Here is a 24,096-nt window from a genome sequence, read left to right on the forward strand (position 1 = left end):
CACCCACGGAGCCATAGGTAGGGGAGTCACACCACTATACTCTCACTGGCGGCTGGGTTGGAGACACAGGAACCAGGAGCAACACAATTCTCAACCCTCACTGTGCCGCTTGCAGACTCAGCCATCATCTTCTTGCTAGCTCCCCCTTTTTTCTTTTCGCTACTAGCCTAGCCACGGCAGTTATATTCATGGCTAATGGCTCACTGGTTACAGCTGACGGCCAACTAGCCACAGCTGCTGGCCATTTGATCACAGTCGATGGCCATTTACTACCTGAGCCAGCACCTTTCTATGTGAGGCCGAGAGCCTGGAAACTGCTTTTTGGGGCTCTGTCCCCACATTGACACTGTATTAGTTTCAGGTGTATGCCTGTATAATTCTTGCTGTCAAATGTCATCTCTCAGAAACTTCCCTGCCCCCCTCCCCAGTGCCCTGGCCCAACTGCCTCTTCTGGCTCCATTAGAGCTTGGGCAAATAGCGGGCCACACTATTTATTACTCTTCTTCCTTCTAATGGCTGGGCACGTGGTGGGTTGGTTCATTTCTTAGCCTTTCAGCTACAAGTGGCCACGTGACTCCACTGGCCAGAAGGATGTAAACCAAAGTGCTGTGTGCATCTTCTCTGAATTGTCCCCAAAGGGGGCATGCCTTCCACTTCTGGCTGGAACGAAAATGGTATGGCTGGGGCTCCAGCTGCCATCTGGGTCCATGTGGTGACCTTGGAAATGAAAACCACACCCAGAACTGCAAGATGGAAGCCGAGGTCTCTGACATTGCAGTGCCAGGGCTGCCTCAGCCGGGCTGCCTCCAAGTACCTGAACGTGATAGGTAAATACATGTTCTTATTTAAGCCACTATTGAGAGTTTTTGTGATAACTGAGCCTATTCCAAACTAATGACCTCCTCCATCATTGCCTCATATCTATCTCGTGTGAACTTGAGCCCACGCCGAGTCATAAGAGGGTTTAAAGGTAATTCTGCCTGGATGTGGCCCTCAGCTCCCGGGCTGGCAGCGGAGCTCTTCTCTGTGGTTAGAGCACTTATCCTGGAGTGACCTGAGGCCGAACCCCCAGGCTGTTCCCCCTACGAGGCCACGTGAGGGGCATCTTGGTAGGAACAGTCTTTTACATTCCATTTCTGGCCCCCAGTACAGGATCTACTACTGTCTATAAATACCTAAAGTGGTGGTCCTGAAAGAAGCAGAGAATATCTAAAATAAGTGTTTTCCAGCTCAGGACGACCCAGTGATCCAATCTAGGTCGAGTCCATGTCCATCTGTCCATCTTGTGTGAGTGCTAAGAATCCCTCTCTCCTCAGAGCTTAGTGTTTTATTAGGTTGGTGCAAACATAATTGTGATTTTTTCAATTTTTAACTTTTTAAACCACAATGACTTTTGCACCCACCTAATACATGTGCTTATGGGCATTATCCCGGGAAGATGACGGCCCAGGGCTGTCATCATTTTCAAATGAGAACTGTCATCTCACTAGAGTAATACTCATGGCTTTGTCTGTTGTAAAAAATCATTTTTTAAATCTTATTACTTGCTTTCCACTAAGGTTATCTATCTCCTACACACACACACCCACCCACACACACACACACACACACACACAACGAGCATCTTTTCGAAAGTAGTAACAACTTGCTCAACTTTTCCTGTCCTGGAAAAATTATAACATTTAAATATATTTGTGAATATTTTCCCTACCTGTTATAAGCTCCTTTTCAAAAAATAGGATTTTTAACTGAATTATTTGAGAAATATTTACAATGCAAACAGAAGAAACTATGGTTAGATCTGGAGGCTTCTTGTACCATTTCGCTTTTAGTATAAACCTGGCCCAGAAATGGATATGACCTAAAATCAGCTGGCGCGGGGCCTCCTACCGGAGGCTCCGGGTTTGTGCCGATCACTCATTTCCAGCTGAGGGCTGGCGGTCAGTCACCTGTGCTGCTCTCTCAGCAATGCTCATGCCAGCACCAGGTCAGCAACGGATGAGCCTCTTTCGTCTTAGTTACAAAACAGAGATATAATATGCATTTAATTTCATTCAACAGATCAATTCCACTTATCTCGTAGAAAAGTTAGGAGAAAGCAAACATTAAGACACGAAAAATTACATTAGAGATATGCGACATCCTGGAGAGTAAAAAGTGCACACACGGTCATTAGTTGTAATTTAAATGGATCACAAGAAGAAAAGTCAAACGACTGTCGTTTATTGCTGTATCTACTCTTTCCCAGTAGAGCTGTCATAATTTAAGTAGCCACGAAGTGCCACCTTCTGGTTTAAAACCGCAGCGTCTCCTTTATTTCTTTTTAAATGCCATTTTATGGTGGACGTATAAAGCAACAGCAGCAGTTACAAAATGTTGTCTGAGTCATTTGGAGAGCTCAAAACAAGGATCTATGTATAGGCTGAATAAAAAGATGTTCAATTAATAGTGCACATTGTGTAACTTTAACAAACATCTTTAGTTGGAAATTTCGTGTAAACCTTAATAGAGATGTGACTCATAGAGACCAAAAGAAAATATCTTTTCCTTTCATGGGTTAGGGAGGTGGTCTGCATTCTCTCAAACAATTTACAAAATACAAGAAATGTGGTGTATGAGTACTAGGCATAAAACATTTCGCTTTCTTACAGAGGAGCAGCAGGGGGAGAGGGAGACTCGTAGACGCCGTCGCCACCCTTCCCAAAGACGCACACTCCCAAGAACGGCAGTGGAAACCTGGCAGCAAGCCACCCTGACAATTCTTTTTGGTTGTTTTAAAATACAAGCACTTTGCGACAGTTTCCTCCTCGGCCCATGAGCCTGCCCTGACTTAGCAGGATACAAGCCCGGTCCTCTCGCTTCGTTTTCCCCTTAGAATTATTTACAGGATGCCTACAGATACAGTACAAACTAGGATGAAATTAATGCTAGTTTTCATTTCCAGACTGGCTCCCGTGGTGAAATCAGCACACCACGCCAACTGCGACGGCAGTTCCCAGTTAAGGTGACTCCGAGGCCTTTGCCGCCGTTACCGCAGACACAGGCTTCTCGCCGGCTGGGGCGGATTCGCTGGCTCTGTCCTCGGCGGCAGTGGGCGCCTTGGAAGGTGGGAGCATCATATCCACAGTGAGCGCGGAGGCGGCGTCGGCCCTTGCAGTGGTCGTGACAGGGTCGGAGGGTAGGCTGCCGGTGGGGGGGAGGGAGGGCAGCAGCTCCCCGGTACCTGCTGCGGAAGACACCTCTGGAACCAAAGGGAATGATGGGAGGAACTCGGACGGCATGGGGAGAGGTGCAATGCCTGGTAAGTTTCGGGGAGGCAAGGAAGGAAGAGGTGGCAAACCTAGGACAAAAATGGCATAGATCACATATCCTCCCAGCACTAAAAGAGCAGTAGTCATTGTCACCTGTCTATTTTTATTTGTATTTCATTAAGGGAACTGGAGCAAAGGAGAGAAAACAGATCACCACCTCTGCTTATCCTCAGTTGGGAGGCCAGGACAGAATTAAATGGTCACTGTAAGACCAGCTGGCCAAAAGGAAAGGTTCCAGCTTCCAGGCTCCTAGGTGCACAGGCTGTGCCTCAGGCACCGACTCTCCCAGTGGGGATGGACTGCACCTCACCTGGCAGGCAGTGCAGCTCCATTGAGTGTCGGACAGGAGCGTTCCCGCTCACCCAGGGAAGCTGCAAGCTGGGCTAGGGCTGCCCTCGGGACAGACAGCAAGAGACACAGAAGCCAGCCCTCCTGGGGAAGCTGTGGGAGGGAGGGGCTTGTCACGTAGCCCGGCGTCAGCCTCCCATAAGTACCTGGCCTCTGCTCAAGCCCTGTGATTGATAACTATTTATATCATACTTGGTGGGTTTATTGTGACGATCTTAAAATGTAGAATAAAGGGAAAAGAGTTTTACTTTTTTAAGAAAAAGGAAAAGCAGATTGCATAACAGGTTCAGGGCAAGCACTGGGCTAGTGAAACCCTCAATCTGGACAAAGGATAAAGAAGCCAAGAATACGGGGCACAAAAGACAAAGGGAGCGCTAAGACAGTGAACGTTAACTTGAGTTCACAGCAGCAATTAAAAGTCAGCCCTGACATGTGGCCATCTCAGAGTCAAAGGGACCTGGTAATCGTTAACTAGAAGAGCAGACTAGTGGGATACTCTGCCGCCTCATTTTCATCAGTGCCTGAAATCTGAGTGTAAACACTTTGAACATCTGCTAACTTAACTATTTCTGCTAAAATCTCTCTCGTTTTCATTATAATAATATTTGCTAATTATGGAGAGTATCTATTAAATAACAAGCCCAGCCAGATGAGCAAAGGTAGTAGTTTCACAGCTTAAGTTTCTGGGCCTGGGCTACGTAAGATGGGCACCATGAGTGGCAGCGCCCCAAACAAGGAGAATCACAGGAGCTCATTCACCTGCACTGGGGGAGCCGTACACTTTCCATCCAATTTAGCTACAGCAGTGCCACGCAATGGGTCTTTATTCCTACAACTGGCCTTTCCGGTGTTTGAGCAGTCAGGAAGCAGAGAGAAGAGAAAGGGGCGGAGAGGTGGCCAGGTAGAGGAGAATCGCAGAGGTATACTTCTTCCTCTTCCTTTTTCAGTTTTTTAAATAAAAAAGATTAATATTTATTTGAAGCAGCTGAAATTTATTAAACTGATCTGCCTTTTCCAGAAAAAAGCTGAGATAGAGGATTGGCTTTCCTGGATACAGCTTTCCTTAGACAGATCCTAGGAAGGCACGATGGGCAACATACCCGCCGCATTCACGAGTTCCGGAAGGCTGACACTGGGCAAGACGTGCGGCGCAGCGAGGTTGAGGTTGGGGAGAGCGGGCAGGTTAGGGAGTCCTGCTGGTAAAGGCATCAGACCTGGAGAGAAGGCAAAAACGGAGGGAAACCATTTCCCCTGTGGGAAACATTCAATCCTTGTGGACTGACAAAAATACTACCCGCTGCCAAGTGAGAAAACTGGAAGTCCACTTACTGTGGCAGGTTTGTATCGTAACAACATTAACAACAACAAAATCTCACTTCAGCACAATGTCTTTCTATATCTAAGTGATCAGATGTCTAAGTGGGTAAGGGTTAAAACAAATACTTCTAAACCCGAGAGTAAGAATGAGCCGGCCTGAGTGTTTCAGAGAGAGGCTGATTTAGCTCAGCAAGTATGATGGTAAAAGGAAATTAATATTTCTTTGATGGGTTGAGGTTTACAGTCTCTCTGGCTTTTTTTTTAAATTCTGAAATAATTTCAGACTTAGAGTTACAAAAAGCAGTTGATATAAAGAACCCCCATATATACCATTATTTCCCCAAAAAGAAGACCTAGACGGACAATCAGCTCTCATGCGTCTTTTGGGGCAAAAATTAATATAAGACCTGATATATTATATTATATTATATTATATTATATTATATTATACTATACTATATTATATTCTATTGACTGGGTCTTATAGTAAAATAAGACCGGGTCTTATATTAATTTTTGCTCCAAAAGATGCATTAGAGCTGATTGTCCGGCTAGGTCTTATTTTCGGGGAAACACAGTACCTTCACTCAAATTCCCCAAATGTTGACATTTTACAATACTTGCGTTATCATTCTGTGTGTGTGTGTGTGTGTGTGTGCGCACACACACATTTGGTTAATGGGTTAACGGCTTATTATGTTTGTGTAATGACATCTCTAGCCATATAATTAAAGGCTCTCACAATGCAAATATATTCGATCACTGACATGATATTTGATCATTATCTACTGGATAAAGGGCCTTCCTTGGTCTTCCCTGAGAACAGTAAGAGAAATAAACTCAAATCTAACTTAAAGTTAGAGCTACTGAAAATTCCAATCAGGACTACTCTCTTCCAGGACACTATGTATTCACATAAACAACTATTAGAAAGCCCTAAAGATAAGAAGTTGTTCTGAGAATAAATTCTACCTGTGGATAGCCCGCTTCAGCTCATGCCTGAGAGTTCCAGCCAGCCCACCCTGACCACCTGCCCTATGGATTTCAAACTCCCTAGCCAGACCCCACAATCATGTGAGACAGATCCTTGAAATAAACCTCTCAATATATATATATAAAAAAAAAAAAAAAAAGAAGAAGTTGTTCTTTTACATATTCCTTATTCCTGCCTCATGCTGCATGAGGGTGGGGGTGAGTGCAGGGTGTGGGTGAGCTGGCTGGGGGTAGGTAGGGAGCCCAAGCCTCAGCAGCTAACTAGATGGTGACTAACAGCTTGTTGACACTTGCTCTCATTTATCACAAAGTTGCAGCAGAGATAAAATGAGATTAAAAGGCAAAAGTCACTACACAGATGTCAGACTTTTGTCGTCATTTTTTTAAGATGCAAAATATCAGTAATGCTATCATTATTACGCTTCTGCTGCTCACCTGGTAATGTAGTAGCTGGATTCATTGATGGCACAGAAGTGAAGGACTGGTTTACTTGTGGTGGCAATAACGGTATTGTCGGTACACCTAAATTAAAAGCACAATCTTTAAAAAATGTCTCACAAATTCAGTTGACAAAGAATGAACAGACTATATTAAAACAGTGTTCAGTCCCCTTCCCTCCCCCATGGTCAGGTCTTCATTCAGTGGGACTTCATGTGGTTTGGTTTCTGGCCACGCCACTGTGCGTCCGAGCTGATCCATCTACTCTGCCCAGGGCCCTTAACAGACTGGTTAGCAGAGTCTGGGCTGAGGGTGGGAGGCTCTGCAAAGCCACCCAGCTAAGGCCCATGGAAGAGAGTTTATACTTGACCTAAGTAGGGCTAGATTAGCAAACTGTTTTAGATATTGGGAAATGGGACAGAAGAATTCTAGTCAATGTCTATTGGGCTCATGAACTAAGAACAAAAATTAACTGAGGTGAGGATTACACAACTCTGCAAATATATTAAAAAGAAAAACAATGAATTGTATATTGTAAATGGGTGAATTCCATGGTATGTGAATTAGATCTTGATAAAAAAAAAAAAAGGACTACGTATATTACGTAGAACAAGGAATAAAAAAAGGAAGGAAATAGACACACGTGCCCAGAGCAGACTGAGCCCCTAGGAAAGGAATGGCATCCTGCTCACTTTTGTACCCCCAGTGTCTACTACGTAAGGGATATGCACATGTGTTGAGTAAACAGAGCAAGTAAACAGAATTTAAAGGTAGAGTCCTGACTCTATAACTCACACAATATTAAGAGAAGCCCAAGGTCTAAAGTGAATTGAGAAGAGGTTTGAATGCTGGCTGTGTGTAATTTAGTACTAACTTTCACAGACAGGGCCTGCCAGTGCAGAGCAAATTAGTTTTCAAAGTATACTGGCATTAATTTTTAAAATTCCACAGCTTGAGATAGAAAAGAATATCATGTAAAACAAATAGACTCAAAATAGAATATATTTTTCTATATACCTGTACTGAGAACATTACTGACAGCTGGCGGAGCTGCGCTAATAGAAAGTCCAGACAGACCCTGTTCAATTTCTGTAGTTCCTGGTGGTGACAAAGACGGGGGATTAACTGAGGACAGCTGGACCTTCCAAAAAAAGAAAGGAAAAAAAAATTACTCAAGTTTACTTACAAGAAAATAAAAATACAGGCTCTCAACAGTCCTGCAGATACCTTTCTTGATCATATACCAGCTGTCAAAGTTTTCACCTGGCACTTCTGCCTTCAGACACACTCCTTCCTAATTCTGATACACGCCAAGGACCATGTAGCGCTGTAAACAATTTCCCCATCCTGCCACTTCCAGTCTCTCGACACATGGCATCTACCCTGGTTCACACACTGGCTACTTCCACCCTAAGCGGAGATTCTACTCCCTCGTCCTTTGGGGCCATCCCCAAATCATTTTAGTCAACTCAGAAGACCACCGCTTTCCTCTTCTCTGAATTCTCAGTGAGTTTTTGTTTTTAATTTTCACTGCTCATGGAAGAAATCACATGGAAGTCTTTTGTTTGTTTGTTTTTGTTTGTTTGTTTGTTTGTTTTTTGGTTTTATGGAAGTCTTAATACCATGATAAATCCCTTAGAAGTTTCTCAAGATATCTAACCTCTTAAGTCCATCTTATCCTTTCTCATCAATGAATGAATATGGCAGCCAGATCTTTACCTTCCAATGAGGGAAAATCAGTGAGTCTATGTGGATTCTACAGCTGGGTGGATGGGTGGTTTCACCTCTGAATACTCCAACTTCTGCCAACTCCAGTGTCCTCTGGCACATTCCAACATAATTTGCATTCTGGCCCTTTTCTCTCACTGCCATTTCACCTGCTGGTCTTCTCAGACTGCCCAGAGAGGCTCATCCGGATAGGGGCCACAGATATGGTCACAGGAGTCTGAACATACAACTATGCTGCCTCTGGCCATAGGTGGCAACGGGGAGGGAGCAGAGGTTACATTTCTCCAAGTTCCTCTAGAATCGGGGATGGCCAAACTGTGTACCATAAAATCAGAGTGGTAGCAGCCCTTTCTTTACAACTGTATCTTTTTCTTTTTGCATGTCTGTTTTTTATTTAGTCATGCAGACAAACGTTAACTATCCTGTGAGACCTGCATAGAAAACATGTTAAAAGCCTATAATCCTGTGCATAAATATCTTATTCCTTACAAAGCTTTACTTTGATCCTGTTAATAGTCCCCACACACCTAGCATTCTTTGCTTCTCCAGTCAAGTTTCTTGCACTAGTAAGCACCAGCTATCACCGCCTTATCATTCACCATTCACCCTCTACCTCGTGTAAGTCTGCGTCCTGTCAAGTCTCTGAAATTGCTCTAGCACAGGACAGGTTTGTTTCACTCCTCTCACTGACTTCTCTGCAGTACCTCACATAGCTGACTATGCTCTTTTTCTTGAAGCTTTGTTCTCCCCGTGGACTTCTGAGCTTCCTTTGCTGGATCCCCTTTTACTGCCCATCCATTTAAATACCAGGAATGTTCACGGTTCCGACCTCAGTCCTCTGACCCAGCCAGGTCCGATTCCTTGACAACTGTTATCAGTACTCACTGGTTAAATGATCCTCTTTGCTGATCATCTGTATCTCTAGCCTTGTTCTCTGTCCTGAAATCTAGACCCGCAGGACATCCAGCTGGATATCCTACAGGAACTTCCCATTCAACATGGTCAATACTGACCTCATCGTCTGCCCTACCTCAAGTAGTGCTACCACCACACACAACAACAACTTGACTCATTTTGGTCAAAACCTTGTGATATAATCAGGTCATAATCTTACCTCCATAAACCCATCTTTAAGAGGAGTAATAGGTGTGCCAGTCATTTGTCCGGGAAGAGAGATTTTCTTTCCTTCTTCAAAGGGGCGTGTAGGTATTCGATGCAAATAACCATATCCAATGCCACATCCTAGGCTATGAAAATATACATATTTTTAAAGTTACTGTCATCAATCACAGCTTGCATTTCACTGAGGTTTTGAAATATAAAAATAAATTTCCATTCTTTAAATAATGTCATCTTATCAGGGGTCTCCTCTGACCACTGTTTTATGAAACAGCATCCTTCCCTCCACCACAGACACAACCCTTACTTGTCTTAATTTTTCTTCAAGCATTTATCACCATCGAACACACTGCATGTTTATTTGCTTATTTTCTGTCTCCCCCAATAAAACGTTAGGGTCCTTAAGGGCAGAGGCCTTGTTTGTTTACTGCCTTGACAGTTCCTGTCACATGGTAGCCACTTAATAATTATTTGCAGAACGAATGACATACAGTATTTCCACTGAAGAGCTCCAAACACTTTGGTATAGTGAAGTCATTTATACATCCCGTAGTTCTATTTCAGAACCTGACACAAATCAATCCAAGTTAATCCAGATTCTTTCTAATTCATCCTCCTACTGCCACCATAGTCCATCTTTTTAACAAGACCTGATCATGTTGCTTCTTTCCATAGCCTGCTGGCCTCCCAATCTTCACGTTTCCTTCTTTCTTTTGGAGAATTACTTCTGTAACAGTGTGTGCAGTGCTGGTGAGACTGTCAATCAGGGGCCTCTCTCACTCAAACCAAGGAGCAGCTAATGAGCTAAGCCAGGCCAATCCACCTCTCTTGCCCATGGCTACAAATCTTGGGAGTGACAGAAAACACAAAAACGACTCATCCCTTCAGTAGAATACTGATGAAATTGCCAATTAGTCCTTCTTCTCTAAATCCCTAGAGGTAGGTATTCGGAGTCCTGTCCTTTCCAAGTCTGATTCTTTAGCTGTTTCTTTGATTATATGAAAGATTCCACAGCAATCAATTCATGTCTGCTTATGACAATGAGTTGGTTTTTACTATTTGTAAGCAAACAACCCCCACTGATACAGTTTCATAGTCCCACTGCACAAAGTAGATCCAAATTCCTGACCATAGTATTTAAGGCCCTGCACAATCAGGTTCTAAGTATGTTACTACCATGATCGTTATTCCCCAAACTACTTGACACTTTCTGAGTAGGCCATGCACAGATGTCTCTGTGCCTCTCCCCTGCTAAGGCATTTATTATTTCCATGGGTACTACTACCACCCAAAGCTGGGAGAGCAGGCAGTGGCCAAATTCAGCTCTTCCTTATCCAATTTTGATTTCACAATGATGCTTCACTTTACAAAATTACTTGTTCCTTTTTCTCTCACTTTTCCTCCCTTCTACTGTCAAAACTGCAATTCTCACGGACTGGAACTCATGAATTTGAAGAAAGTAAGTTAAGATTAAGTAATTTATAGTGATCAATGTTAGCCTTTTAGAAGTAGCTGCATTTTAAAATGAGGTGCTTATTCATCAAAATAACTAAGTGGTGGAAGAGATAACACTGAGGCAACAGCAAGACCCTCTGCAAACTTAAAGCTAGCCCAAGAATGAAACTAAGAGAAATGTGTTGTAATGAATGAAATGTGGTCAGCCTCTGAGGAATGAATGAAAACCTGAGGCAGACATATGCCAAGTGAGGGTAGACTAGGGAATATGGTCTGGATGGGCCTGTCTAATGCAATGACTGGTAAATGGTACTAAACCATGTCAAAAGGAAAAATGTCTTCCAAAGAAAAGAAGTAATTACCAGAGTCTAGAAAAGAAGGGCTCCAAGAACAATGCAGCGGTATTTCGTCAGTGTAATTAAAAATAAAAGAACTAGTGATGACTTCACCATCCACAGAATCTCCTCCTCGCACTTTGATTCCATGTTCACCAAGCACTCTTGTGGTACTAATCTGACCTCAGCGTTCTACCTGGAGAAGGGGTATTTTCTTCTGTAAACTGAAAATTTGCCATTCTAATTAATACAGCAGCTTCTTTGCAAATTTAGTTTGCATGAGACAGTCCCTCTGAAATGCCTCGAGAGGATCGTATTTCTGTGTGATTATAAACCTGGACAGTGATAATTTGATCAAGTACTGCCCCACACAGGGCAGATTCTTAAGATGACACCTCTATCTCATTTTCTCAAATTGCAACAACTTAGCATTCTGGTGGTAACATATGTTCAGCTGTAGAATCTCAGGCAGTGTGGGTAAAGACACTGTGAGCAAACTAAGTCATCCTTTCCCCAGCAAATGCTGGAACTTTTTCAGATCACTTGGAAGTTTCCAAACCCTAGGCTTTCCTATAATTATGGCTTATGTTCAATAATTCCTTAAATTAAAAAAGGCTGCTGTTAGAACTTTCAAAAATAGTGAAAAATTTGTACAATCTAAACAACAACTGGAAGACCTAAAGAAGCAATGTAAATAAGCATGCTTTGCTATGGTCTGGCTTTTTGAAATTAGAGAACTGACATAATGAACAGTCCTAAAAAACTGATTTTATAAAGTCTGCTTATCTGCTCGGCTTGATCCTCTTTCCAAACGCTTTTTTATTGTTGCAATTTTGTCTAACTTTTGGTTGAAATCAGTCTATTTCTGAAAGCCAACGGTCTCCATCCACAAAGTGCTAAGAAATTTTCCCAGTAGCTACATAAAGTTACACTGTACTGTCCCATTGCTGGCAGGGGAATTGGGAAAATAAAAAACTGAAAACTGTTTTATTAAACTAAAAAAACAAAACCAAAAAAGGCTGTTTATCTCTTAGATCAATAAAGAAAAGAACTATAGTATATGAGGTCAGACAATTAAAATTGTTCACGAACTTGTTACAACAATGTTGCTAACCTTTTTTTGATATCAGAGGGATTCTTCATTATGAATTTATACCAACAAGACAAAACAGCTAACCAAGTTTACTATTTGGAAGTGCTAAAAAGGCTGCATGAAAAAGTCAGACGAAAACGACCCGAACTTTTCGCCAACAATTCATGGCTCTTGCATCATGACAATGCACCAGCTCACACGGCACTGTCTGTGATGGAGTTTCTGGCCAGTAAACAAATAACTGTATTGGAACATCCTCCCTACCCACCTGATCTGGCCCCCAATAAAAATTAAGGAAATATTGAAAGGAAGACATTTTGATGACATTCAGGACATCAAGGGTAATATCATGGCCATTCCAGAAAAAGAGTTTCAAAATTGCTTTGAAGGGTGGACTAGGTGCTGCTATGGGTGCATAGCTTCCCAAGGGGAGTACTTCCAAGGTGACCATAGTGATATTCAGCAATGAGGTATGTAGCACTTTTTCTAGGATGAGTTCCCGAACTCAATTGTTAGAGCTTGTATATACCGTGCTTCCTAAATGTGTGCTTTAAAAAGTGAATTACTAGGTTCAATATTCTAGGTCAGCTATTTTCTATTCTCAAGAGAAGTCTTATAATAAACCAATAACTTGTTTCAAAATAAAAGCAGTCAACGTTTACAACAAAACTAAGTTTAAGCAGTTGTAACAGTCTAAAAAATGACCTTACCTGCCTTCTCCACCCCATGCAGAATTTGGTGTAATAATCACTTCTCGACAGTTATCAGTGTCTGTATTATACACATAAAGTTTCAATGGTTTTGCTTCATGTGTTTCAATAAGGCTGAACAGATCTTCAGACTGCAAGCATCACAGGAGAAAAGTATTTTCACATTACTGAACTTTAAAACAGTGGGTCTCAAACATGGCTAATATCATAATCACTCAAAAAAAAAAACCTTAAAAAAGAAACAAACAAAAACACACACACAGATTCTGGTCCCAGCCCCAGACAGAAAAATTACTGTTAAAACCAATACTTCCAAACCAGGTTTAATTTAATATACTACCTATCTACTATGTGCAAGGGCTTATATCCGGTTCCATGAGACCTAGTCCTCAATTTTAGTAAAACTTTTCTCACCCAAATTCTACATATTCTGCTTTTGCTTTCCATTATTAAGATGTGGTCATCTGAGCACCCTATTTTTTCCTCTCATTTTTGACTAGCAATATATATTTCTACTAATTAACAGGCAAGGAAAAGGATGTGATTAGCATAGCTGAGCCTATTTTGTTACCTTAAAAAGGGAAGAGAAAATGAAATCAATAACCAAAATGAGGATTTGATTTCGTCCTGAGGTACACAGAGATTGATATAAGCCACACATAAACTCTGTAGAACTGTTACATGGTATGTGTTCTTCCTCACAGCTGTATCTAATAAGAAACCTCCCAGATGTTCTGTTTAACATCCCCAGGCATAAGCTATCTTGAACAGCAAAGACCTAAATTTCAACTCTAAATGTAAAGTATGCAAACATATTTTTGCTTGAAACATTACTTTAAAAATGTTACGTAATTTTCATTATTAATACACACACTAATTACCTCATTCATGACAGTATCTGCTCCAATGATATAATCACTGTGAGGTCTAAGACCTGCCAGTGCCGCAGGAGAATTTGATTCCACTTCCTAAGGACACAAAAACACCCCAAAATTAATGTACAGAAAATAATCTTCCAAATTTTATAGTTCATAGTCCTTAATTATAGTGGATAAAAACCCCTATATTTCTGTCTTTTTAGAGATGTCAGAAACTACAGAATATAAATTTTAAAATTCCCCAAGCATAAAAATTATGTAACATTTAATAAATATTTAAAATATTTCTGTAGCTATCTGCTTTAACGTATCTCCTTGTAATGGATAAATCATTAGAAAAATAGTTCTTAGGCATCTGTATTTGCTCCTCTTCCTCATGTTTTTTTAAAATTAATCCTTATATTAAAAGCAATGAATTCTGATTTTCAGGAACTAAAAATAGCCTAAAAATATTAATACCCCTACAATCTCACCAAACTGGAAGCAATCAATCACTGTTAAAACACCTTTCCACACCGTTTCTTAAACTCCAAGTAACAGCTCCCAGTTGATACCTACCAACACATGCCAAACGTTTTCATTGGCCCCATCAAAGCTGCAGAAACGAATGCTCACTCCCAACAAGCCCTGGCCACCCCACATGTTACTTGGTGTGACCGAGGTCTCGCGCAGCTCCAGTGTTTTACTACTGTAGATAAGCATTTTTACAGGCTTTTCAACATTTGCTTTCAGTAGATCCTTAAGGGTATCATTGTCTTTATTCTGTGAATACAAAATTATTTTTTCTTAATAAATAAAAATTTAATGTTAACTATCTTAGCTTACGCATCCTATGGCCCTGTTGGAGTAACATTAATAATCAACATAAAACATTCAACAGGCAAAGGTTTCATTAACATTCAAATGTTCCTCCCAGCAAAAGAGTGTTGAGAAATTAAGAACAACTCTTGCGTTAACAACAACTTTGGACTTTTTGCTAATAACCAATTACAGACTGTGGAATTTGCAACCCAACATAAATTGATCTTGGGCTTCCTTGATAAAAACCCAAAATACTCCGTAAGTCATATTACTAACAGAGTTGGTATGACATGGATTTTAAACTCTAAAACATTTGCTGGCGTTGAAGTTTAATTTTGGATTCTACTCCTAAATATACATTTTATTTATTTATTAGGAACTGACAGGAAAAGAAAATGGAAGCTGTATGTTAAATATTTCATTACAGAAATGAATAAAGGTCAAAATATAGGAGATGTTGATAAGTGATAAACAAAAACTTAAGATTTTTGTAAAAAAAATGAGCCAACCAAGTAGCCATTATTGTAACAATTTCTTTTGCTGAAATTATATAATTTCCTTCCTACAGGACCTTACTACAGGTAAACTGAAAGCAACTTATAAAAAGTGGTTTTAATTCTGCACTTTGGGAACACCTCTTTCTGTAAGGTTCTGATAACATTATTTATATATCATGGAACTTAGCTCCAAGAAAACTGACAATTTGAGAAGCTTTACTAATCCATTTGTCAATAACCTACAAAAGTCTAGGCAAACTTTTTCATCTTAATTATTTCTTTCTGCTTAAAAAACTTAAATATTTAACCTATAAAGTAAGTCTCCAGTGATTTTATTCCCATAAAATAACCAATGGAGAGGGAGGTATTCTGTATTTGACATTTTCGTATGTTTACTAACACGATTATTTTTATAAACTGTTATCATATTCTATGTAGCTAACGAGTAAACATCCATCCCAGATAATCTGAGAAATTCCTTTTTCAAAAGATGACAAAACACTATAGCCAAACCTACATATAGCTGAACTTACCAATCTCGAACCATTAATAGAAACAATAAAATCAAAGAACGGCTCCAGTCCAGCTCTATGTCCTGGGGAATTTTCTTGTACCTGTAAAAACAAGAATGCCAAAATAAAAAATGTAAAGCTGAATTAAAAACTGTAAGCAAAATTTTAATACCTATCTCTTTTCTGTAAAAATAGATTAATTTCATTGATAAAGAAATAGACTCGTTCTCTCATTTCTCTCCATCTCTCCCAGATAGTACCCTTGCAGCTTCCTAAATTCTACTCATTCAAGTTCATCTTATTTATTTATATTTTTTACTGTTTTTTAAAAAACTTTTTCTTAACCTTTATTATTTTTTTAAAGATTTGTATTAAAACATAGCTAACATACAATATTATATTAGTTTCAGGTGTACATCATAGTTATTCAACAGTACTATAGTTATCACCATATTACTAATTACATTCCCTGTGCTAAAGAAGTGATCACCATGATAAATCCAGAAACCATGTGACACCGTACTATGCTACCACAATATTATTCATTTTATTTCCTACGTTGTATTTTATATCCCCAAGACTTGTTTTAAACCTGGAACTTTGAACCTCTTATTCCCCTTTATCCTTCCCCCCTTTTTAAAATTTTCAATTACAATTAACATTCAATATTTTATATTAATTTCAGGATACAGGATACAGGATAGTGGTTAGACATTTACATAATTTATGAAGTGATCCCCCGACTATACCCACTTGGTGCTATACTTAGTTATTACCATATTATTGATTATATTCCCTATGCTTTTCTTTATATCCCCATGACTATTTTATAACTACCAATTTGTATTTCTTAATCCCTTCATCTTTTTCACCCTGCCCCCAACCCCTCCCATCTATCACCCTGATAGATCTAGTACCCATCTGACACCATACTTCGTTATTACCATATTATTGACTATGTTCCTTATGCTATACCCTACATCCCTAAGACTACTGTGTAACAACCAATTTGTACTTCTTAATCCTGACCCCTTTTTCACCCATCCCCAAAACCTCCTCCCATCTGGCAACTATCAAAGTGTTCTCTGTATCTATGAGCTTGTTTCTGTTTCATTTATTTTGTTTAGAGTCCACTTGTAAGTGAAATTATATGACATTTGTCTTTCACTAACTTACTACACTCAGCACAATACACTCTACGTCCATCCATGTTGTCACACATGGCAAGATTTCATTTTTTACGGCTGAGTAATATTCCATTGTATAAATGTACCACCACTTCTTTACCCATTTATCCATTCAGGGACACCCAGGTTGCCTTCATATCTTGGCCACTATCAATAATGCTGCAATGAATATACGGATGAGCATGTCCCCTTGAAGTAGCATTTTAGGTTTCTTCGGATAAATACCCAGAAGTGGGATCACTAGGTCCTTCTTTGTCTCGTTATAGCCTTTGTTTTAAAGTCTATTTTGTGTGGTATAAGTTGTGCTACCCCAGCTTGTTTGTTTGTTTCTATTTTCATAAAATAAATATCTTTTCCCATCCCTTTACTTTCAGTCTGTGTCTTTCAATCTGAAGTCTCTTATAGGCAGCATATGTAATGGTCTTGTTTTCTTACCCATTCAGCCCCTCTATCTTTTGATCGGATCATTTAATCCATTTACACTAAAAGTAATTGTTGATAGGTATGCAGTTATTGCCATTTTATTATTCATATATTTTATTTTTTTCATCTTAAGGAAGTCCCTCTAACATTCCTTGTAATACTGGTTTGGTGGTGATGAACTCCTTTAGCTTTTTCTCGTCTGGCAAGCTCTTTATCTGTCCTTCGATTCTAAACGATAGCTTTGCTGGGTAGGGTAATCTTGGTTGTAGGTCCTTGCTCTTCATCACTTTGAATATTTCGTGCCACTCCCTTCTGGCCTGCAAAGTTTCTGTTGAAAAATCAGCTGATAGCCTTATGGGATTTCCACTGTAGGTAACTAACTGCCTTTCTCTTGCTGCTTTTAAGAGTCTGTCTTTGTCTTCAACCTTTGGCATTTTAATTATGTGTCTTGGTGTGGGCCTCTTTGGGTTTCATCTTGTTTGGGACTCTCTGCACTTCCTTGGCTTGTATATCTATTTCCTTCACCAGGTTAGGGAAGTTTTCCATCATTATTTCTTCACATAGGTTTTCAATTCCTTGCTCTCTCTCTTCTCCTTCTGGCACCCCTATAATGCAGAAGTTGGTATGCTTGATGCTGTCCCAAAGGCCTCTTAAACTCATTTTTTTGGATTCTTTTTTCTTTAAGTTCATCTTCTACGTGAGGTTTTTCCTCAATAGTTTTATTTCACACCACTTTCCACTTTTTGGAGGTAAGAAGTGGGGCAATCCTCCCAACATTTAGCACATGACATAGTGCTAAATGTTAATTACTACTACTGAGCGACAAATTAAAATTAGTGAGCATTTATTCCATAAATACTACTAGCAAGACATAATTCAATTATAAAACTAATAATGTAGGAACGTAGCTGTTGATGTCAAAATATTTACAATCTGTTGAGGAACAGGAAAGAAGAGAAAGGGGAGCCAGAGGGTATACAGTCCTCTAATATTAGGTTGGTGCAGAAGTAATTGTGGTTTAAAAGGTTAAAAATTGCAAAAACCGCAATTACTTTTGCACCAACCTAATAAGTGTAACACAAGACCAAACAGGTAAGGGCTAAATGGAGGTACAAAGTTCTAAGGGAAAGATTAATTCTGATTGTTGAAGCTTCACACATACACACAGAACTTGCAAAGATGAAGATGGACAAGGAGATAAAGGAGGACACCTGAAAGCTGAAATGAGTAAAAACTCAAAAGGACGAGTCTGAAAAATGAGGCTCATAATATAATATAGCTAGACAACATGGTGCTGTGGGATAGAAATAAAAAATTATAGATTTTCAAAATCAGAAATCCTCTAATCCAAGAGGTCGGTGGGTGGCTTCAGGGAACACTGCACCTCCTGAAATTATATGTAACATTTTGTATGAATCAGCAGTTTTCAGCATGTATCCGATGGACACTTGTCTCGTTAGGGAGGCCACCTCAGGGAAGATGTAGATGCCTGATCACTGCGATGTACACCTGAAGCTGAAGCTGAACAGTAATGAATGTCAACTACAATTTTGTGTGTGTGTGTATATATATATATATATATGCATATGTGCATATATGCAACTAGACTGTATATATATATATACAGGTACAAGAAGCGGAGTACAACATTAGGAATAGAGACAGTGGAAATGTAATGGCTCTGTGCGATGTCAGAGGGATAGTGGATGGGGGAGGGGGCTTATCACTGTGTGAGGGATATAAATGATAAACATCTAACTATTACATTGTTTTGTACACCTGAAACTAATTTAAAAAATGTTAATAAAAAATAAAATAAAACTGTTTGATCTTGCTTTATGAAAATTTTCCTGCAAATTTGTAAATTAATTTTTGTAAATTAAAGTTAAATATCAAAGGAACTTAAAAGTGTTTAATCTAATAAAAAATAATCAGTACACGCTTGTTTAGTTTCTGTTTTCTTAAATGGGGGATATTACACATATCATCAAGTAAAATGTCTAGAACCTAAAATGGCAGATAAGATTTCTTCTCAAGTGGCAGCTCTGGAAGGAAGAAAGTGGCTGCCTGGAGCCATTAGGAGAAGAAAAGTGAGGTCAAGTCACAGTCGGTTGAAAAAGAGTCAGGATCTACCACCGTGTTTCCCCGGAAACAAGACCGAAAACAGGACCATCAGCTCTAATGTGTCTTTGGAGCAAAAGTTAACATAAGACCCAGTATTATATTATATTATATTATATTATATTATATTATATTATATTATATTATATTATATTATATTATATTATTATATTATATTATATTATATTATACCGGGTATTACATTATATTATATTATGTTATAAAGACCTGTCTTATATTAAAATAAGACCGGGTCTTATATTAATTTTTGCTCCAAAAGATGTATTAGAGCTGATGGTCCCACTAGGTCTTATTTTCGGGGAAACACGGTAAGCGTGAAATGCCTATTAGTTGCCTATCAATTAGGTGTAAAATGCCTCAGGTGTGAAAAGAGGACAATTAGCATGGACCCGAGGAGCTCCCTCAGAGGGAAATTTCTTATTTAATAGTGTCCTTGTCTAATTCTCTGAATCTGTTTCCAAATGACCATTTTATTTAGAAACCAGTTAGTCCACTGATCAATTTCAGACTTCTCCCCTGAGGCTGCCAAAAGGTTACCTTTTAGTTAAAAAAGGACTAAAGACAGTGCTTTTGTAATGTCATCACCAACTTAGAAAGTTGATCTCACATGTCAATCCTCATCATGCCACCCTCTGGGCATAAAGTTTTTACCACTGTTTGAAATGTAAAGTTTCTAATACCATTAGATACATTCTTCCCAGTAACTCAAAAAAGATTCAATAACAAACTTTGAGTTCTAAAATAAACTTAAATAATCCTTTCTCTAATCCTATTTTTCCATTGTCATTTGCTACAAACATCAATCTTCTGTTTCTAATGGACCTTGAAATTAATTTCTTTCCTAAATGTATTTATATCCTTAGTATCAGCACAATTCTAGCAATTAGGTCTCTTCATTTCTGTTAGGAAACCAGTAGAGGGAGCCCTAGGGAAATGCTTCCTTTGACCCTCACACACTTAAAAGGAAATTTTCTACATTTCATAGTATGGAAAATAAGACCTACAACACAGCAAATTAAACATCACACAGGTAAGTTTCTCGAGCAATATAATCCACTGACAAGAATCTCTCAGGCACCTAATCTCTCAAGCATCAGATTACCACTTCAATACTTTCTGTCCCCTATGAGATCTCTGGATTGTTGCTTCATCGTTTGCTTCCTTTAAACCATCTTAAAACACACACACACACACACACACACACACACACACACACGTGCACCTGGCTACATAGGCTACTTAACATTTATTATTGGGCCAAATAGTATAGCAATTTAAGATGAACAGGTTAAGACAGAAAGTTTAATAATTAAGACTTTACAAGATTTTGAAAAAATGTTCAGTGAAAAGATAGAATTTTAGAGCTAGAGTTACTTGGTTTTGCGTCATGGTTTTGCCTACTTATTAGCAGTGTGAGCTTGGGAAAGTTTTCTGACCTTTCTGGGTTTCAGTTTTTTCATCTGTAAGGGATAATGTTATCTACTTGACAAGAATACAGTAGAGACTGAACGAGTTTAAGTTTATGAAATGCTTAGCTAAGTCTCTGACATATGATAAGAGTCCTATAAATCTTAAGCTCATCTTCCTAACTCTGCAATCACCACCTGAGGGCAAATCGTTATAACCATCTTATTCCTGAACACTGCATTATTTTTCTAACTATGTATTAACTATCTCTTACTCCTAAAAAAAAGGACCTAAAATATTAGCCAGCTAGGAGGAGGAGAGAAATCATTGTTTAAAGTGTTGTCTCTCAAAAATCAATTCTAGATCGATTGCAGGTCTAAATATCAGGCAAAATAAAACTTACAGAGGAAAACACAGAATATCTTTGAGATCTTCAAGTATGAAAAGACTTCTAAAACAGGACACAAAAAGTACTAACCATAAACTTAAAAAATGATAAGATAAACTATACTAAAACTACAAACTTCTGCTCATCAAAAGACAAGAGAGTGAAAAAGTACAATACCTATTCAACAAAGAAACTGTATTCAGAACAAATTTAGAATACTGCAAATCATTAAGATAGACAGTAAAACCACAATGAGATGCCACTTCGTATCTACAAGAACAGCTAACACAAAAAAAGATAGTAACAGTGGTGGACAGGTGGCTCAGTTGGTTAGAGCACTAGCTCTGGGCAATGAGGCTGCCGGTTCGATTCCCACATGGGCCAGCGAGCTGCGCACTCTGCAACTAGACTGAAGTCAATGAGCTGCCGCTCAGCTCCCAGGTGGCCAGATAGCTCAGTTGGTTGGAGCGCGGGCTCTCAACCGCAAGGTTGCCGGTTCGACTCCTCGACTCCGGCAAGGGATGGTGGGCTGTGCCCCCTATAACTAACAACGGGAGCTGGAGCTGAGCTGCGCCCTCCACAACTAAGACTGAAAGGACAACAACTTGACTTGGAAAAAAGTCCCGGAAGTACACACTGTTCCCCAATAAAGTCCTGTTCCCCTTCCACAATAAAATCTTTAAAAAAAAAAAAAAAAAAAAAAAGATAGTAACAGGGTGGCAAGAATGTGGAGAAACTGGAACCCTCATACATTGATGATGGGAATGTAAAATGTTGGAGCTGCTGTGGAAAAGAGTTTGGCAGATTCTCAAAATGTTAAACACAGTTATCATATGACCCAGCAACTCCACTCCTAGGTTATATAACCAAGAGAAATAAAAACACGTCCACATAAAAACTTGTATACACAGATTTCACAGCTGCATTACTCGTAATAGCCAAAAATGGAAACTCGGCTGATGTTCCTCAGACGATGAATGGTTAAACAAAACGGGGTACACCCACAGAACAGAATATCATTTGGTAATAAAATAAATGAAGTACTGAAACATGTTACAACATGCATGAACCTTGAAAAACATTTTAATAAGTGAAAGAAGCCAGTCACAAAGACCACATATTGTATGATTCCATTTTAAATGTTCAGAAAAGGCAAATCCATAGAAATAGAAAGATTAGTAGTTGCCAGGGTCTGGGCTGGGGGAATGGGGAGTAGCTGCTAATGAGTACAGAGTTTCTTTCTGGGATGAAAAAAAGGTTTTGGAATTAGATACTGGTGAAGGTTGCACAACTCTGTTAATAATATACTAAAAAGTCATTGAACTGTATACTTTAAAAGGTTAGATTTAGTGGTATGTAAATTAAATCTCAATAAAACTGCTAAAAAAGGATAACCTAATAGAGAAATGTGGAAAAGATTTAAGCAGATACTAAACAAAAGGGGATACTGAAGTGGCCAATAAATATGAAAATGTGCTCAACTTCAATAATTATCAAAGAAACGAAAATTGAAACCACACTGCAATACCACTGCACACCTATCAGAATGGCCAAAATGAAAAAGATGGAAAATACTGTTAATGAGGATACGAAACAATCAGAAACCTGCTGGTGGGAATGTAAATTAGTAAACTTTTTGGTAATATCTATTAATGTTGAAATATGCACGCCTTTGACCAAATATTCTGTTCGTTAGTATATCCAACAGAAATGGGTCTACATGTTCTCCACGATGTACACAGTGGAATGTTTAGTGGCACTATTTGTAATAGCCCCAAACTAAAAACTACATAATGTTCATCAACATAAATTTTCATATATGCTCTCAATGACATAAGATATATTAATGACAGATCGACTGCAATACACAACATGGGTAAATCTCACAAGCAATAAAAATCTCTTAAGCAAAAGAAGCCAAACACAAATGAGTATATATCACATGCTTCCATGTATATAAAGTGTAAGAACAGGCCAAACTAATCTATGCCGTTAGAAATCAGACAGTATTCATTCTGGGGGGGCTGAGGAATATCTGGGGTGTGAATGGAAGGAGATGGGATGCTGGTTACACAAGTGTGTTGTTTGTGAAAATGCATTAAGCTGTACACTTATGTGCATTTTAATGTAAAACGTTTTAAGACATGTTCCCTCTATCCAAAAAGTAGAAATGAAATTACTACAATTTAAGAACATACCCAACACCTCACCTATAAGGAACACAATTTGAAAACCAACAAGTAAGTCTAAAAGGACTCCGAGCAGGCAATGTAAAAGTCACAAAGTAAACTTACTTGCTCATTCTTTTTTTATATTTTTCAATTACAGTTGACATACAACATTATATTAGTATCAGGTATATGACGTAATGATTAGATATTTATATACCTTACAATCATTCTTTTTCACAAGAAAACTTGAAGATCACTCTTAGATTCTATTCACATTTATTTTACATAGTTTGACTATCTGATTTCCAAGCCACCAAGAGGCAGAGTAACAGCCAAAAGAACTGAAAGAGGAAATAGATGCTACTGCCATTAATTATAAGAAAAATGGAAAAAAAGAAAAAGATAGCTAGCAGAAAAGAAAAAATAAAAGTGTCAAAAATCCAAAGAAAAAAGCAATAGTCTTGAGCCACTTACCAAATTCCACCTAGTGAGTACTTACTGTGTACTTATATAAAAAGTGTAATTGTGATTGTCTTGTTGTAGGGAATACAAAAATTGAAAAAAGTCTTTGCCACTATTTATGGAACTCTTTGTGATGATGGAAATCTTCTGCATGTGTGCTGTCCAAAACAGTAACCACTAGCCACACGTGACTATGAAGCATTTGAAATGTGGCTTATGTGACTGAGGAACAGAACTTTTAATTTCATTTAATTTTAATAATTGACATCTAAGTTTAAATAGCCATATGTGGCTAGAGGCTACCATGCTGGATAGCACAGGTCTAGGTGACAACTATGTGATTTGTATTCCAATATGGCACATTAATTGACAGTCATCATA

The 24,096-nt window shown here is 39.0% G+C and overlaps 1 protein-coding gene across 1 annotated transcript in view; it reads right to left on the reverse strand.

Moving 5' to 3' along the window:
• Positions 1-2,202: 2,202 nt before the first annotated feature.
• Positions 2,203-24,096, reverse strand: part of GORASP2 (golgi reassembly stacking protein 2) — a 30,685-nt gene continuing 8,791 nt past the window's right edge. The window contains exons 2-10 of the mRNA XM_033112712.1: positions 15,557-15,637; positions 14,284-14,487; positions 13,729-13,815; positions 12,848-12,978; positions 9,250-9,382; positions 7,425-7,548; positions 6,405-6,491; positions 4,763-4,873; positions 2,203-3,340 (exon numbers count right to left, since the gene is read on the reverse strand). Coding sequence (XP_032968603.1) covers positions 3,000-3,340; positions 4,763-4,873; positions 6,405-6,491; positions 7,425-7,548; positions 9,250-9,382; positions 12,848-12,978; positions 13,729-13,815; positions 14,284-14,487; positions 15,557-15,637 — 1,299 coding nt within the window. The 3' untranslated portion in view covers positions 2,203-2,999. The remainder of the gene's footprint in view (positions 3,341-4,762; positions 4,874-6,404; positions 6,492-7,424; positions 7,549-9,249; positions 9,383-12,847; positions 12,979-13,728; positions 13,816-14,283; positions 14,488-15,556; positions 15,638-24,096) is intronic.

This window comes from Rhinolophus ferrumequinum, chromosome 8 (genome assembly GCF_004115265.2).
Source record: "Rhinolophus ferrumequinum isolate MPI-CBG mRhiFer1 chromosome 8, mRhiFer1_v1.p, whole genome shotgun sequence".
Classification (NCBI taxonomy): Eukaryota; Metazoa; Chordata; class Mammalia; order Chiroptera; family Rhinolophidae; genus Rhinolophus; species Rhinolophus ferrumequinum.